Source organism: Amblyomma americanum, chromosome 8, assembly GCF_052857255.1.
Source record: "Amblyomma americanum isolate KBUSLIRL-KWMA chromosome 8, ASM5285725v1, whole genome shotgun sequence".
NCBI classification, from domain to species: domain Eukaryota; kingdom Metazoa; phylum Arthropoda; class Arachnida; order Ixodida; family Ixodidae; genus Amblyomma; species Amblyomma americanum.
This window is the reverse complement of record NC_135504.1, coordinates 74,363,675-74,381,305: the sequence shown is the minus strand read 5'-3', so window position 1 is coordinate 74,381,305 and position 17,631 is coordinate 74,363,675. Positions and strand designations below refer to the sequence as shown.

At 47.1% G+C, this 17,631-nt stretch overlaps 1 protein-coding gene across 2 annotated transcripts in view; it reads left to right on the top strand.

Moving 5' to 3' along the window:
- The window catches only part of LOC144101929 (WW domain-binding protein 2-like), a 42,069-nt gene that overhangs the window by 14,520 nt on the left and 9,918 nt on the right, over positions 1-17,631 (top strand). For both annotated transcript variants that reach the window (XM_077635163.1, XM_077635164.1), the window contains exons 3-6: positions 1,284-1,422; positions 6,423-6,515; positions 15,712-15,861; positions 16,999-17,166. In XM_077635163.1, coding sequence (XP_077491289.1) covers positions 1,284-1,422; positions 6,423-6,515; positions 15,712-15,861; positions 16,999-17,166 — 550 coding nt within the window. The remainder of the gene's footprint in view (positions 1-1,283; positions 1,423-6,422; positions 6,516-15,711; positions 15,862-16,998; positions 17,167-17,631) is intronic.

Here is a 17,631-nt window from a genome sequence, read left to right as displayed (position 1 = left end):
GCGGCTTCTCTCCTGCTGCCTGCACTGGCCATACAATGCCCCTTTTGCCTGACAACACAGCAGACTGCACTCAAGATGGGGCCCTCCGCTGTGTGCACTGGGCGTGGCACCACCGTCTCGCCAGGCCTGATGTGGCATGTGTAAACAGTGGTGCATCAGCTCTGCAAGGTACACTTGGAGAGACGATGCGTAGCTGTCGTATTCTTGTAGACGCAACCGCTGAAGCTGAACATCCCAATGGGCTGCTTGGTGGGGTGCACTGGGACAGATCGGTTTAGGTTTAACTGTGCTGTAGCCCTGGTCAACCGGTGGAGCTGTGTACCCTTGGGCCCTTGGCTTGCCTCAAGAGATTGGAGCTGTTGAAAGTGGGTGCATCCAGAACCACGGAAAGAGAGCAGGGTGTATCACACACAGGGGCACCACTCCTTCTGTGGGATACCCATGGTAGCACCCTTTGTATAAAACTATCTTTGAGGGAAAAAAACTTGGCTACACTTAACCTACCCCAAGAGTACTGTGTGATAGCATTAAAGATCCCTTCTGGGCAAGTACTCCTTCTCTTTCATAAATTACGGAGAGTCTTCATACCACTGCTGCCGCAGCGGTGCACGGTAAAGTGATGCGCCACAGCACAGGGAGGTGGCTGTTTCAAACACAGGCACAGGTGAGGCTTACGAGACCCAGATTGCTCTTTCTGAGTTCCTGTAAGGCTAATTTTTGCACAGATAGTTCTTCAGGAGGCTGTCTGTTGACCATTGAGCAGATGTGCAGTGTCACGATGGACAGGTGCAATTGCATTGAACTTGTTTCAATTAATTTCATTGGGGGTTGCCCATTATCACAGGTGGGCAACCTGCTTTTTTGTGACACGAACGGATGGACACTGGCTTTACTCGTGAAGAGGATCTCTGACACTGTCGCATTAAAATGTAGGTTCTGAGTTGTAAATTAATTTAATTTTAAGCAAGCTTTTTCTTCCTTCTTTCATCCTCGCAATTTGCTTACAGCTGATAGTTTTCATTGCAGTGTACCGACTTGCTCAGCACGAAACTATTTTTGTGTGGGAGAGACAGCTGTGGCAGCCCATTAGTGGATGCTTTCTCAAGGTACATTCTCAAGCTGTATTAGATGCCTGCTTTAGGGATAATGGGGAGTAACTGTGACAAGCACTAGGAATACTGCGTGTGTCGCCTGTGAGTGCTGTCCAGGCGATGCCGTGCCATTGTGACTGGCTGTTTTCAGTTGAGGGGGAGGAAATAACACGACCCTTCTCCCTCCTGCAGATGGTATTCACCAACAAGAACAGCCGAGACTTCCTGCAGTCCTTCAGCTTTCCCTTCTTCACCATCAGCAGCCTGGGCCTCGAGCAGCCCATCTTTGGTGCCAACTACATCAAGGGCACCGTCAAGGCCGAGCAGAATGGTACGTCCGCCGCCTTCTGGAAGCCCAGGGAGCTTTTGCAAGGCATTAGTCACGCATACAGTAACACACCAAGGTTGGCAGAGATCCATCTTCTTGGTTAGCAGTGAAGGACATAACTTCGCAGGCACCACCTTCTGTCTTTGTCCTTGTCACGTCACTATATGCTTTGATTTCAAAGATGGGTTCGCACGAGCGGATATACGGTAAAGGTTAACCTTGGTGGTGGCTTTGTATCAGTCGTGTGGCATTCCTGAGTGGTCGAGCCGTGATGCCACGACGGAAAGCTGAGAGAGCAAGACAGACTGCACAGCTCCAGAACAGAACTCCCAAGTCCTTTATTCCCAACAGCCCTAATTCTTTCTTGAGCCCAGAGAGCACCACTAGTCAGCTAATAGGTGGTGGCACCTACAGTTTTGTTGTGTGAGCTTCCACTGTAAAGTACTTGCAGGGTATTGTCGTGGCACCCCTTCACACTGGAAGCTTCATTATGCCTGTAACAATTTAAACATTAGGACAAATGCCTGTGCTGTTGATTGCCGCGTGCCAGCTGCAGCCACCCTGCCTGTGTAAACTTGCTTATCTCGTCTCTCTACCTCAATTGTTGCAACTTCCTTTGCTTCCCTTGGAATACACGCTGCTACCTTGACAGGCTATCAGCTGTTCCTTTTGTGCATTGCACATTGTGCCCACTCATTTCCTCCTCTTGGTTTCACCTAGGATTCCATTTATGTAAAATTGAAAGGTGTTTAAATTTCATTCTGTGTATTGGTGGAGAAATGTACTTTGAACATGTTCTTTTTCTGCTTTTGTTCTCTGCTTGATGTTAAGCTTAAGTAAGCCTTTATTGGCAAACATGTGACCTGTGGTTTGACACCCATCTGTGCCTGACGTAAATTTTGGCAGTGTATTATCATTGTATGGGCAAACTGACAAAATGCTGTGGGAGGTGCGGGGTTTGATCCCTAGTGCCATCAAATGCTTACCGGATTTTAGTGGGTGTGAGCTTTTCTCTGGCCTGGTGTTCGACTTCTGCTGGTCGAAATGCTTGCGATGCAGGTCATTGACCCCCATCTTTTGCAGACCGAAAACACCTTGGTGTATGGCCTTCTTGAGCCGCCAATGCTGCGCTTGGACCATTAAGAGTAAGCACCGTCACTACTGATAGGGAATGCGTGCTACTGTTAAAGCCCTCAGTGATGCCTGCTCATCTTCTGCTGCTGCGTATTGAGAGAGAGAGAAAGGAATTTTAATGATAGTGAAGCAGGTAGACGACGACATTGAGCGAGTGAACAAGTGGACGCAGACGAAGATGAGAACAAAGTTCTGGCTGTGTTCTGAGTGCCGCTCGTAGCTGTTACTTCGCTTGTGTACACAGCTGTAAACATATTTTTTCCCGCAACATATTTGATAAGCGGCCGACCGTACCTGTTCGGCCGCTCATTCGCTGTTGTCACTGATCACCACGCTCTCTGTTGGCTGTCTTCACTAAAAGATCCCACCGGTCGCCTTGGTTGCTGGGCTTTGTGCCTCCAAGAATATTCATACTCCGTCGTGTACAAGTCCGATCGTCACTACCAGGACGCTGACTATTTATCCCGATACCGTGTGGAGCCACCTGACCTACAAGATGCTGAGACCCTGCCCTGCCTATTAGCTATCACTGCTCTTACCGACATCGCCAACGAATAGCACCACGACTCATCTTTACGACCTATCTTTGATGGCCTCCGCTCTGCAAACCGATCTCCGTCTCTTTGACTTTATGTGCTCCAGAATGGCATTTTGTATCGCCGCAACTTATGCTTCGATGGTCCTCCGCTACTGCTCGTCATACCGCAACAGCTACGCTCTTCTGCCCTTGAAGAATTGCATAATCTGCCGACAGCCGGCCACCTTGGCTTGTCCCGCACGTATGCTCGAGTGCGGTGCCGCTTCTTTTGGCCTGGTCTGTATCGTTCCGTCAAGCGTTACGTTGCCGCTTGCGACCTGTGTCAACGTCGGCAGAGGCCCTCCACTCTGCCTGCCGGAACCTTTTCACCGTGTTGCCCTCGACCTTCTTGGCCCTTTTCCCATGTCCCTCTCCGGCAACAAGTGGATCGCTGTCGCAACTGATTATACGACTCGGTACGCCATCACGCGTGCTTTGCCTAACAGCTACGCCACCAATGTCGCCGATTTTCTTCTCCAAGACGTAATTCTTCACCATGGCACCCCTCATCAACTGCTCACCAACTGCAATCGTTATTTTCTGTCCCGAATGATTAATGACATTCTTCGTTCATATGCCACGTAGCACCAGCTCGCGACAGCTTACCATCCACAAACCAACGGACATACGGAACGGTTCAACCGCATGCTCACCGGCATGTTAGCAATGTATGTCTCGCCAGACCACCGAGATTGGGACGCTGCCTTGCCTTATGTGACTTTTGCATATAACTCTTCACGGCATGACACAACCGGCTATTCCCCTTTCTACCTTTTGATTGGTCGGCACCCCATCTTGCCTTTGGACACACTCTTGCCGTCTTTTTCAGTCGCCACCACTGCTTACGCTCAGGACGCCATCGCCCATGCCACGTTGACGCGCCAAATAGCCCATAGTCGGCTCCGTGACTCTCAAGCTTCCCAGAAGTCTGTCTACGACCGCCATCACCGAGCCATCAAATATAACCCCGGATCACTCGTCGCCCTCTGGACGCTGTCATGCAGCGTCGGCTTCTCCGAGAAGCTACTTTCTCACTACCGTGGCTCTTACTGTGTGGTGCGCCGTGTCACTGACGCGAACTATGAAATTGCTCCCCTTGCGTCCTCGCCATCGTCCTCCGGCCCCACCACGGACGTCGTTCATGTATGCCGCCTAAAACCTTATCACGACGCCTATACGTCGCCACTCTAACGCCGAGACGGCGTTTCATCAGCTGGGGGTCCTGAAGCGGGTAGACAACATTGGGCGAGTGAACGAGTGGATGCAGATGAAGACGACAACGAAGTTCTGGCTGTGTTCTCAGTGCCGCTCGTAGCTGTTCCTTCGCTGGTGTGCATAGCTGTAAATATATTCTTTCCCACAACAATAGGAAAGGAGGGGAGGTCGGCCAGTGGAAACATGACTCTGCATCTTGCAGGTGGCCTTGGGGAGTTTTAAATGCTCAAAAGACTTGTGTAGAAAGGCACTGAGAAGAAATGTGTTCGGGGAAAGTGTGTTGCGAATACATCCTGCTGGTGCACACCTGTGGCACAAAAAAATGGTCAGTGAAAAAACCTCAAAGTTATTAACAGCATAGCAGATTTGGACAAGCCAGGCTCATCACAATCCGACTATCATTTCTGGCTCCTGTTGTGTCCAGCTTGCCATGTGCTTTCTGGCACTGTGTGCCTGGTTTTAGGCAGGTGAGGCTTGTCCAAAGGAGCCTTTGGTTTGCCCACAGAAGGTAGCACGGGTACTAAAAGGCCATTTTGTACCATGTTCGAAAAAAAAAGTGTCTTTTAGGGCAGCTAGCTATGCAAGATGAAAAGAAGGGATTCTATTAAGAACGGAGAAAAACAAGCTTGGATTAAGTAATACAGTGGAGTTATTTCTGACCGAGCTGAAATATGGAGGAGAGAGCAGAGTTGGGCTGGGTAGTGAAGTGTGGAGTACAGATAGCTGGTGATATTCTAGGCTAAGAAAGCACATGCTAAAGCAAGGGAAATGAGGCTAGGGTTGGCAGAGAGTTGGGTGGGACAGACAGTTGGAAACTTGCTGGGTTAAGGTGGTGCCAGCTATAGGTAGAGCGCCAGTTGGAGGTTTTGTTCCGCACCTTACATTCAAGTAAGTCGACTTGAATGTAAGACGACCTCCCCCCACATCACATTTCTGAAAAAGAAAAAAGAAAAAAGAAACCTGGAGGTCGTGTACACTTAACCTTTAATAATAGAATGCGATAGCACTATCCTGCAGCCTCCGCTTATCACCAGCCACTATCGGCTGCCGCACGCAGGAGCGCCTATGGGCACATTCCAGAACGAAAATGGATTAGTCACCGGACTACTCGTCCACACTTGCGCCATCGTCCTCACTAGCGCTGACGTCGTGATTGCTCCTGCAGTCCCACAGCTCGTCGTTCTAACACCGTCGTGCAGCGAAATCCCGCCCTTTGCAAACAGCAACATGACGACATCGCGTGGAACAGCTGAAAATTTTGCCCTGCTGCAGCTGCCACGCCTGTATCACCCGTTGCGAACGTCGAACTTGCAGCCCGGCGCGCATTAGTTTCTCCTGCGCAAAGAATGACAGCCATCTTGAATGTAGCCATGAACGAGCGCCGGTTGTTTACCGGACGCAGAGCACAAATGATGACTGATGAAGCGCTACATTAAAAACTTGTGAAAAGCGGCTGGCAACAGTCGAATGCGTCAGAGCCAAAGAGAAACTACATGTGAGCGGTGCCAGCTCTTCCGTCGGCTACCGACACTTCCCGGCGCCGCTGCGGTTCCGAGTGGGGTGCCGCCACAATTGGAACAGCGGCCCTTCTATCGGCTATCGATGTTCCCTTGAGTGCCGAGTGAGCGGTTGAAAGTATACAAAAAAAAAAAACTTGGATGACGCCTATTAAGAGTAGAACACGAATGCGTTATCAGGCCGCCGCTGCTTATCAGCAGATGCAATCTGCGGCAACGTATGGGGAGTGGGCTGGTGCCGGTTTGCTGCTTATTGACGGCCACCATCGGCCGCCTCGCGCGGGATGGGAATGCTGGTTCTGCATTTGACATAGTTGCTTAAGGCCAGCACCAAGAGCGATGCAACGGAGCTCTGCAGCAAAAATGCAACCGCACTGTAGCATGCCTGATATCTCGTTTCTCTCACCTTTATTTATGGTGCGATGCCTTGGTTTTGATTTTAAGTAGACCCCCCCACTTCGGATTTTCAAATTTATGAAAAATAGGTTGACTTAATGGTTTGAATACGGTATGCCTTTTGCTGTGTAGTGCATTGATTCCCCTGCTCCTGTTGTGTGCAGGCAACTGGACCGGCCAGTGCACCTTCAAGCTGAAGTTCATGAAAGGTGGTGCCATCGAGTTTGGCCAGGCCATGATGGAAGCCGGCAAGAGTGGTCAGTGCCAACTTTGCTCTCCATGTTTTCTTTGGGTGCAGGCGGGAGCATTGGCCTGAATTCTGAGGTGGCCCTGTCTAACGCCAACTTCGCATTAAAGGCTCTGAGAAAAAAGGGCACCCTGGCAGAGGTGATGGCTCGTATTTATTTGCAAGTGTTGTGCTATGTCGCAGAAGAATGTGTAGCTAATGGTGTTGTTTGAACGACATGGTGGCGAAGTATGGGGCTATTCTCAAAAGTCTTGGCCTGGCAAGTGGGCTGAGCTGGGCTTCTAACACCCTTGCTGTTAGCCTACAGCAGCTACAGTTTATCACATGTGGGGCCAGAAAATATTTCCAGTAGTCCCATTCCCTCCCCTCCCCCTCAACCCTGCCCCCCCCTCCCTAAAATGCACTCTCTCTTGTGGTCGAGTGTAGACGTAAGCATCAAATGCTTTGCAGTACTGGCGAAGCACATTCTAGAGACTAAATCTGGTTGCAAGGTCTCGTCTCGGCCAAACACAACTACCCGTCCGCAGTGTCACTCAGGCGGCAGAATGCACTGTCCAGAACCACTATTTTTTGCTGCCCTCTCTGTTTACTACGGGTTCCACGCCTCACTGAAGGATGGCACCGTGGCTGTGCGTGAGACCAGTTGCCCGCAGGCACACATATTGTGCAACATGCTCAGCGCTGTTGCTTTGCTAACACGTCACGAGGGCTTCGTAGGTACTGCTCAGCTTGCAGGACTGAGCGTAGGCCCCTTCACGCCACGTGTCAGCTTTGCCCACCATGGCTCTAGGAAGATGCTCCTGTTGCCGTGTGCACTGCTTCTGTGGCAGTGCTGCTCATAGGCACCACAGGGCACACTGAACGTTTCATCAAAGCTCGTTTAAGTTTGGCACCTTGTTCTCCCTCCGTTGTGGAGCCAAGGTCACCTGTGGCCTGCCAACAACGGGGGCTAAAAGCATTTGATGTTTAAAAGAAGAAAGATTGATGGTCACGGTCCCTGTGCACTAAACAGTGGCTGAACACATCTACAGTGTTCTGCACAGTTGTTGCTCACACATTTGTGATAGTTGTTCTCTTTGTTCACCTTTTTTAATTTCCATGCCGTGTTCTTACATTTGTTGGCGCAGAAGGTAAAACTTGTTCTAAAAAAGGGCAGGCCAAAGAGGAGCAGCTTGAGCCAAGATGGCTCATAGGAAAACGCTACCAGGGCCCAAATCAGACTAGCTAGGTGCCCACTGATGTAGTCCAGTCACTTCATGGTATTACCTGCTGAGTGTGTTGCCTTTGTTTGTATGTGAATTTTCTCTTGAGCTTTGCATGTAGTCTTCTATAGTTCCAGTTTAATACCCCTCAGTTGAGTGCACTTGCAGGGGCCTGCTTTGGCACCTTGAATGACTCTGCTTGTACTGGAAACGGTAGCAGGCGAGAGCTGGTAGTTTGCCAAGCATAAGCTAGCAATGACAGATTCATGAGAACTCCTTGTTTCACACATTGAAATCATTTCTATATACTCTTGAACAATGGCAGCAGTTTTCATATATTTATGGAGGTACTGCGAGCAGAATGAATTTCAAGCATATCCAGAACCCAAATAACATGGCCTCTCAGCAGTGCCACACCATGCTTCGCACTCGAAGTTGTATACATGATTGTGTTATTTGTTTCCTTGTTGTTCCAATTTCCGCTATGCAAAACAAATACTGAATTAAATATAGCGCTTTAATAGCTGTGAAGTGCTTGTTTGTGCTTTTGTTATATTTTGCACCTGCCTCTGAAATTTCACCCGGCAGCCTCTGAAATTTCACCCGGCAGGCCTGCACATTCGGCCTGCAAAGTGTGTTCTGTGAGCACAATCCATCCCTGGTGCCCTCTTCAGCTATTCCCAGGGAGAAAAAACATTGGGTCCAGTTGGAATGTCCATTGTGGTTCCAATTTTATATTCAGAACAATTGAAAGCTCCAGTTGGAACGTTTAAATTGGTTACAGTTTGAAAGCACAATTGGATCCAATGTTTGTGTGTTTTTTTTTGCCTAGGTTGTCGCACCCTGGTTGTGCTGCTCAGTGTGTGTGTGTGTCCTGTCTTGTTATGGACCATTGTCTCACTGCTTTAATATCGGAAAATGCCAAGAAAGTAGCCCAGACATGAAGTAAGAAACGACAGTACAGTCGCCAACTTGCATCTGTTGTCTAGTGAATGAAGTGTGCAAAACATAGAAACCAACAACAGAGTAATATGCATGCATGCACAAAAAAAATCAGGAGGGAACACCTAAGCTCCGCCTTAAGGGTATGACACAAAAGCTTTGGTGGGTTAGTGCCCATATACATGCAGAATTGGGGATTCTCGACTTTGCATTCATAGATCCTTGGGAGTCCTCATGCCACTCCTGGCACAGTGTTGCAGCGGTTAAGCGATGGCAGATGCTGCTTTGGTGGGGCTTGTGCTGCCCAGGTCGCTCTTCCCGAGCGACCTCTCATGACGAGTGAATAATAAATATGGGCATTAACCCATTAACGCTATCACATCGTAACTTTGAGGCAAAGCTTAAGTGTACTTTTTTTTAATCCTTTTATCACTCCCTCAGCCTTTTTATAATATGATGTGACACCTTGCAAGGGCGGTTTTCATGTATTAACACGATAGCGATAAGGACCTCATGTTGCGTTGTTGGCACTGGCGTTGCAACACAAGAATCTCCAAATAAAAAAATCTTGTGGAGATATGGGGAATCGAACCCAAGTTTTTCAGGTTGGGAGGTGCACGCGCGCAGAACAAGCTACGAAGGCTCATTGGTTCGAAGTGAATAAAAGTGGACCTATTGAATGCGTTGTGGTCTTTGACTTCATGAAGTGTCTCAATCGCGTTCTACTCTATAAAGCATTTCAACAGATTGCTATGAGCTGTGGCAATGCAGCATTATCTGTAAAAATGAAAGTAAATATGAACATCTTGCGCTATAGGTGGTGTTATTGTTACGTTGCGGCCAGCTGAAGAATGAGACAAGATGAACAATGGCAAAGAGATGATTTAAGGGCTTTGTTGTCCTCGTCACAGTACCCAGGGGCACCGAGCTATTGTCCTGATCGTTGAGACGCAGGAAATGGCGATGAGCTTCAGAGGATGTTTGAACAGGAAGGAGAAAGTGTTGAGGTGCTGGCTGCCACAATAAAGGAGATGGGCGAATGATTCCTGGTCCGTGAAGCCTCTGGGCGCCAGGTCAACAGGAGCTGACGGTTGAGGCCCTTGGGCGCACCGAACGGCATGGGCAAGAGGCGGTGTTCTTACGTGTGAGCGGCATCTTGGGTCGGTTGTGGCATCTGTTCCAGTTTGTCGCATCGGGTGGTTGAAGTGGGGGGCGGGGGAGCACTCACGGCCAAAGACCATGGCTGATGCAGGACACCGAAGCCAGCAAACCAGGATGCCGATGATACCTTGCAAGCTCCACCAAATGTTATGTGGCGGCCAGCCGAAGAAAGAGACTAGATGAACAATGGCAAAGAGGTGATTTAATGGCTGCTGGCCTAGTGCGAGCGCTCCGTCCCATGCCACTGCCAGCGTCATCGTCTTTGTCACATTATGACCATGTTCAGTTTGAGTTTAAGCGACTCAAGCTATGAGACACGCCATAGCGGAGGGCTTCGGCAATTTCGGCGCCCTGGGGTCCTTTAACGTGCACTGACATCGCACAGGGGTTGTGGATTTGAATTTGGAGGCCCAGCAGACGAAACCTTCGAAGACCTTGACTGGCCTGAAGGCAAGCCCACATGATAACCGTTCGGGACCTCTTCAGGTTTCAGAGAAGCAGGCAGCAGTGCATCACTTTTGTGGAGGTGTCAACGATTGGAGTATCTTGGAACTTGGAGCCCCTGTGATGTACTGGTCTGTGTGCTGTTGTGGTCAACAAATGAAATGTCAACAAAGACGCACACCTACATTATGGCCTCTTTTTCTGTCTATTCTCTTTCACTACAAACTTCCTCCCTTTACTCAGGGTGTGGTTGGGGTGTCCACCAGTGTGAGACAGTTCCTGCGCCTTCCCTTTCCTCTAAAATCAGTCACAACAGAGACGCACAACTGCCAGTTAAGGTAGCAGGGTCACTGCAGCCTGTTTGTGATCTCTTCATGGGGGGGATGGACTGTTTTGAGAGGCTTCCTAAAGACTCCGAGCGATTTGTCCAAGGGGTGAGGCACAGCGCCAAATGGGCAATGGCATTCCATGGACTTGCTGACAGCGTTGCAATGCGCGGTTGCATTCCACTCTTAAATGCGAAGTTTAAGCATCCTCTCATTTTTTCTTGTTTGTTTACATCTGCTGACGTACTTTTTGTTAATAATTTGTTATTGCCTGTTTGTTGTTGTTTCCTTGTTTTTATTTTAAGCTGCTGCTTTTTTTTTTGGGGGGGGGGGGGGGGGGGGGCGTTGTTTTTAGCTGGTTCTGCTGTTAGACATAGTCATATACACATGACATGCAAGGTGTTCACTCAAAAGCTTTTGCATGCTTTGTTCTTTGTAGTTTTCTTCTGCCTATATCGTCATAGATTGTTCTTGTTCACTGGGTGTTGTGTGTGGCTCTAAATATGTGCTAATACAGTGAGTTAGAAATTAACTTGAGTCTCTTAAGTGTTTGTCATGCCTTTTCATGCTGTTCTTCAAGACTCTGTGTTGAGGCAATTAGCCCAAAAGAGAAGTTTGGAAGGTGAAACCTGATGAGCCCTCTGTTTTGAGACAGTTGAGGTCCTTGCCTTGTAACGAAGCATTGCAGAACAGGTTTCTGACAGTGACAGTTCCCGGCGGGGAACAGGCAAGGTGTGTGGCTGAGTGTTTCGAGGCTGTGGCTATAAATGCTGGGAGAGTCAAGTGATTAGAAAGTGCACTGTCTCCACAGTTTCCTTTTCTCTTTTGCCTCACAAGTCTCTGTGAATAGAGTAGGAAGTGTTTATTTATTTATTTATTTATTTATTTATTTATTTATTTATTTATTTATTTATTTATTTAAAATACCTTACAGGCCCCATGGAGGCATTGTGTAAGGGGGGTTACAGAGTAAGCAGCCTTCTAAAGTGGTATACAAAAGATACACCTCAATACAGGGCTCATCAACATTACTACCAAGATAAAAACATGAAACAGGAACAACTGTAGTAATGAAAGGCCACAAAGGTACACTTAAGGAAAGAACATGAGTAAAACTTAACGTAAGGCATTAATACTAGAAAGTAAAATACACAAAGAATGAACATATCAGGGAGTACAATTCTTGAAGTGATATTCAGGAAAAAAGACGCAAAAAAGCAATAATATATACAGGTCATACAAGTGAACACACGACGCAGCATGAAATAGCAATTCACAGGAGCGAGATAGCAATGCATCACAAATATCACAAGAAGTTCGAAGCAGATTGCCAAGTGTAAGAAACAAGATAAAGTTATTTGTAAGTGCTATTATGAACAATGCTCGTGTAGGAGATGACGAAATTTTTCTTGATCTGGCTCTGAAGCAATGTGATCAGGCAGATTATTCCACAAGCGAATGGCGGTAGGGAGTGCGGAAAAGTTAAAGGCATGTGTCGTACCGTACATGCGCGCAAAACTTAAGTGGTTATTTAAACGACGAGACGTGTTCGAGGCGGTCTGGATATGTAGTGTGGATTGTGTGGCATTATAAACATATTTGTGAAACAAGGATAACAGAGCGATATTACGGCGAAGAACTAAAGGCTGTATGGAATGATCGAGTTTAATTTGCGTTACGCTGGAGTGATGGCTATAATTACGTGAAATGAAATGGGCAGCTCTCTTCTGGACTGATTCAAGCATGTCGATTAAGTATGTAGGATGTGGGGACCAAATGGATGATGCATACTCGAGCTGAGGACGAACAAATGTCTGATAGGCCAATTTGCGGATGTGGGAAGGTGAATTACTCAGATTACGACGTAGGTAACCTAATGTCCTTGAAGCTTTTGCGCAAACGGCTGTAATATGGTCTGTCCAGGAGAGGTTATCGGTTAGGTGAACACCCAAATATTTATATGATACTGTATGTAACAATTCGTTATTATTGACATTGTATAAAAAATGTGAGTTGTCACGCTTACAACTAAAAGAAATTACCTGACATTTTGACACATTTAGAGCCATTAACCAGGTGTTACACCAACTATGAATTAGGCTAAGGTCATTTTGATGGGCCAGGTGGTCGTCAGTACTGTTAATTGATCTGTAAATAATGCAGTCGTCAGCGAAAATACGTAAGCGAGAAGAAACATTAAGTGGCAAATCATTTATGTAAATTAGGAAGAGTAAAGGGCCCAAAACACTGCCCTGAGGCACACCAGAAGTAACGTAAGTAGGAGATGAAGCAATATTATTAACTACTGTGAACTGTTGACGATTCGAAAGAAAATTACGAAGCCATGTTAGAGTGAAGGAGTCAATTCGAAGTGCAGTTAATTTAGCAATAAGGCGACAATGAGCTACACGATCAAATGCTTTGGAAAAGTCAAGGAAAATGCAATCGGTCTGCTGGTTATTGTTCATGTTAAGGTGCAGATCAGTCTTGAATTCGAGTAACTGTGTCTCACATGATAATCCTTTCCTGAAACCATGTTGATGGCGAAAAAAGAAATTATTGGACTCTAGGTGATTATAAATATGAGTAGCAATTATATTGTTACGTGGTAGCAAGCCAAGGAAAGCACGACATGATGACAGAATGAAGATATGATTTAATGGCTCAAGGGCCTAGCGCGAGCACTCCGTCCCGCGCCACTGCACTCTTCTTCGTCTTCATAACATGACCCCGGTCCTCAGAGCGATCGTCCCGATCGATTGCTTGAATTACGAATGGTGAGGTGACAATGAGGATGATCAGGATAGATAGAAGAAGATGAAAGGCTTGCCACAAATATGAAGGAGATGGTCTGGTGGACGGTTGCCCCCGGAGCTTCAGGTCCAGCGGTCAGTCACCCACTGCCGAAGGTCAAGGGTTGAGGGATCGCCGCACAGCCTGGGCGGGGGTGCCGTCTTGGTTCGGGTCGTAGTCGGGTCATCGTACGTCAGGTTCTGGTCGTCGTGTCTTGTATCACCGAATAAGTAAACAGAATGCGCAGGACAGAGCTGGAGGGCCGTGGTTATGCTATTGCGTAGTTCTGTAACGAAAGAAGTGCTGTAGTCAGGTGGACGGTAGCAAGCACCTACCAGTAGTTTGGTCGTATTTATTATTACTTCAACCCACACAATCTCAAGAGATGAGTTCGAGTCGATAAGAAGTGAAGATAATGACTTTTTATCACCAAGAAGATCTTTGCGGTAAATATAAGAATGGTTATCAGGAACAATTTCGTGGTCAGTAATGTCAGGATTTAGCCATGTTAAGGTAAGAACAAGAATATTAGATTTGTTATCGTCAAGCAGAGAGCAAACTAATTCGCGCTTGGGCATGATGCTTCATGCTTCGTATGTTTGCGTAAGATAGTGTCAACAAAGACCCATTGATAGGTAGCTTTGACTGTGGAAGAGCCTGTGAGCAAGCGCTTATGTCTAGCTATCTTTGCGACATGACAACGGTATCAGTGTTTTTGTAAGTCTGATTTCTTATAAACAGCTGATCTACTGACAGTTTAAAAGGAACTTTTTGAGGTTTGGCGAAGTCAAGTAGCTTCTTTCTAGCTTGTTGCGTAGCTGGGGAGAAATCTTCACCGATTGAATATTTTAAGCCTTTTAATTTGTGTGCAGATGACAAGATGCGTTGCTTGTCTTTAAAAAAAGTTAGTTTAGCTATTATAGGTCTGTTCTTTCCTTCTTGGTATTTCCCAAGCCTATGTACGCGTTCGAATTGCGAACTGATTGTTTCAGTTTGCAGTTTTTCAGAGCAGAATTTTATGACTTCCTTTTCAGGGGTAGCCCAGTCCTCATCAGGGTCATCTTCTATCCTGAAAAACAGAAAATTACTTCGTCTGAGCCTGTTTTCTGCGTCCTCACATCTTGATGTTATTGTTTGCAGCTTATCTGAGACATCACTTAAAGTTTCGATTCCTTTTTCCTTCACGCTCGAATCCGCAGCGTTTTCTGAGGAAGTGGCCAACTCAAGCGCCGCAACCTTGGCTTTTAGAATGACGAGTTCATTATCAGTGGCAGCTTGTTTGTCCTTTGCGCTTTTTAATTCTGTCAAGAGCGCCTCTTGTGCGGCCTCTAGTTTCTGTATCGACTCAAGAGCCGAGGCAAACGCATCTGCCTCAGCTTTTGACATTGGACCTGGGTTCGTCTCAATGTCGCCAGAAAGCAAGAGGAGCAAATCAAACATTGCAGAGTAGAGCGAACACAGAAGTAAATTAGAACGCTTTAAGACATCAATCCACTCAAGTGGGCACGACACCACGATCAAACAGCAGTTGTTACTCCTAAAGCATGAAGCATACCGTACGTAACTAACCTGCAATAGCAGTAGCTGAGTACGCTGCATACTCGATGCGGTGCCGTGCCCGAAGTGGACGCTTGCTGGCTGGCTTTTAAGTCCTCTTTCGGTGGTGTCCGTTGTAGTCCCCAATCGCCGTTGCCAGATGTGCGCTAAAGTCTGGTCTGGATTCGGTGCCGTGATTACCAAGGCATGCCGAGGTGGTGTCGCATCATCGGTGCGCAGTCTGCACGTGCCGGGAAGTGCTGAGCAAACGGCCCAGGTGACGGTCACCTGCAATAGCAGTAGCTGAGCACGCTGCATACTCGATGCGGTGTCGTGCCATTTCGAGTCATTTCATTATGAAATTTGAAATGCAACGAATGTTTTTGCAGAGTGCGCTTGTGTGATTGTTGTTACTCCTGAAGTGCGTTGCCTTGTATTTGAGTTATTGTCGAACTTTGTATTCTATGTATATGACTTTCATGTCTCCACCATGTTACGAAACTGTATTGCTTTGTCTCTGCTGGGACTACACTTCGGATGGCTGTTGTTTCCCCCAGACAGGTGCCCTTTTTTGCGCTTCTGCAGGCATGCCTGTTAAATGTGTAATTTGGAGAAATAAACTGACATGATGTGATACCAGGTGGCACTTTGGTATTGTGCAGTGCTCTATACATGTTTGTGGGTATGGACTGGTGGGAACAGCATACTCAGTTCTGGTTGACTTGTCACAGGATATACTTTAATCTGTCCAGGTCATCCTTGTTTTTGTTAATTTTTGTGCTTTGTGTGCTGTTTCTTGCAGCATCGCAGCATGCGGCTGGCATGGCGCCTCCGCCATACTTCCCGCCACCAGGCCCCTACTACTCACCACCGCCGCCTGCGTACATGCCGGCACAGGGCACCGACTATGGCTTCAATGTCCCCTACAACGTGTTCCCAGATGCCCCACCGGGTGAGTGAGGCAGTGGGCACTTTAGTTATTATTTATTTGTCACAAGTACCTGCAGTGCATAAACTACGTACAGCATGGCATAAAAACAAGATTAGAGACAGGGCGGCAGGGTAACACACCCTACGAAAAGAAAAAAAAAAAACCCGAAGTTTGCAAGTTAATGTCAGTGATGACAGATTTCAGCATGGCATAGTTAAACACACAACTACAGGCAGATAAATGCTGCTCCAAATTATGATCTTGTTAACTGACACTGAGGCCGGGCTAATACCCTCTTGTTTGGAGAGATCCACAAGGACAGAAACAGTGCTCTGAGGTGCATGCTTATATAGGAAAAAAATTGATAGCAGGTTGATGAAACTTGATGGGAGAAAAGTGTGATATAAGTTGGATTTACCCTTGATTACTTTGATGTTTTCACTCTAAAAGCATTCATGAATGCTTTTATTCTAAGCTGAGGCTTCACACATGCGACTGGATTTTTCTAGAGGGTGAAGGTAGGTGGAGGTGGGTGGATGTAGGGTAAGGAGCTGGATCGGTGGTGGCAGTTGATGAGCGATTATTTTGTTACCGTGCTTTCTGAAAGCATACGTTGTGACAGTACGTGTAGAATAAAGAGGCACGGACAGAAACACGAGATGGGTGCAAGCCAGCAGCCGATTTATTTTAGAAAAATAGACATGGTTAAGTACAAAATACAAGGTCACATGAAAGGGATGATCACCTTGAAGGTAACACTACATAAGCTTCATGTGTGATCGTCTCTAATCATGTTAACTTGATTTCGCTGAGGGCCATGTAAGGCACGCTGACGCACGTGACATGGGCTCCGGATGCCATGTGATAGGCTCCAGGGATTTTTCTGCTTTCCTTGTGTCTTGCAAGGATTTTGGTTTGCTTGAACTTAAGATAGCATTTCTTCCTTTTTGGATGAGCAGCTTGAACAGCGTGTGGCCAATGTTTCCGAGATCGCAAAAGAGTCCCCTTAGTTGTTGTGTTCGTTTAATCTTTCATTGATGCATCAGCCTGTCTGTCCTATGTGTGCTTGGCTGCATGACAACGGTAACTGGCATTGTGAATGCACTTGACAGATTTTCTTTGGTTCCTCTGCTTCTTTCCTCTGGGTTTGCTCCTCAGCCAACACGGTCTTCATGAGTGACATGCCACCGCCCTACCCGGGGGTGAATGGGCCTCCCCAGTACTACCCCAACGGTGCAGTGCCACCTGCCGGGCCTGCCCCTGCACCAGGATTCAGTGTGCCCCAAGCTGGCTATGCTGCTCAGCAACCATCTGGGCCCTACCAGTGTGAGTGGGGCACCATTCTCTTTTTCCTCAAGTGACTGTTGGAATTTGGACACAGATTAGCTAATCTATGTAATGAAGCCTCAAGCCTCTGTGAAGCCTTGTGAAATAGAAAGGCTCACCTTTACAGGTAAGATTGATCCTCGAATATAGAAAAACTGTCTGGGCCCCCCCCACACTGGTTGCATTTGTTCCAAGCTGGAAAGAATTCATATCTTAGAGCAAGGTTTATATTTTATACGTACTGACATGCTGATTCCCAAACATCCCCGTGTAATTGTTTCAATCTTCAAATGCTTCATTGGAGAACTAGATTTGAGAGTCTAGTGTTTATTTTCGAAACTAACCGCTAAATAAAACTCGATGAATGTAAACTGCTGTCTAGCAAGGGAACAGCAGTTCAAAATTGGTAGCCAAGTGCTGGAAGTGGTATAGGAATACGTCTACATAGGGCAAGTAGTGCCCGCT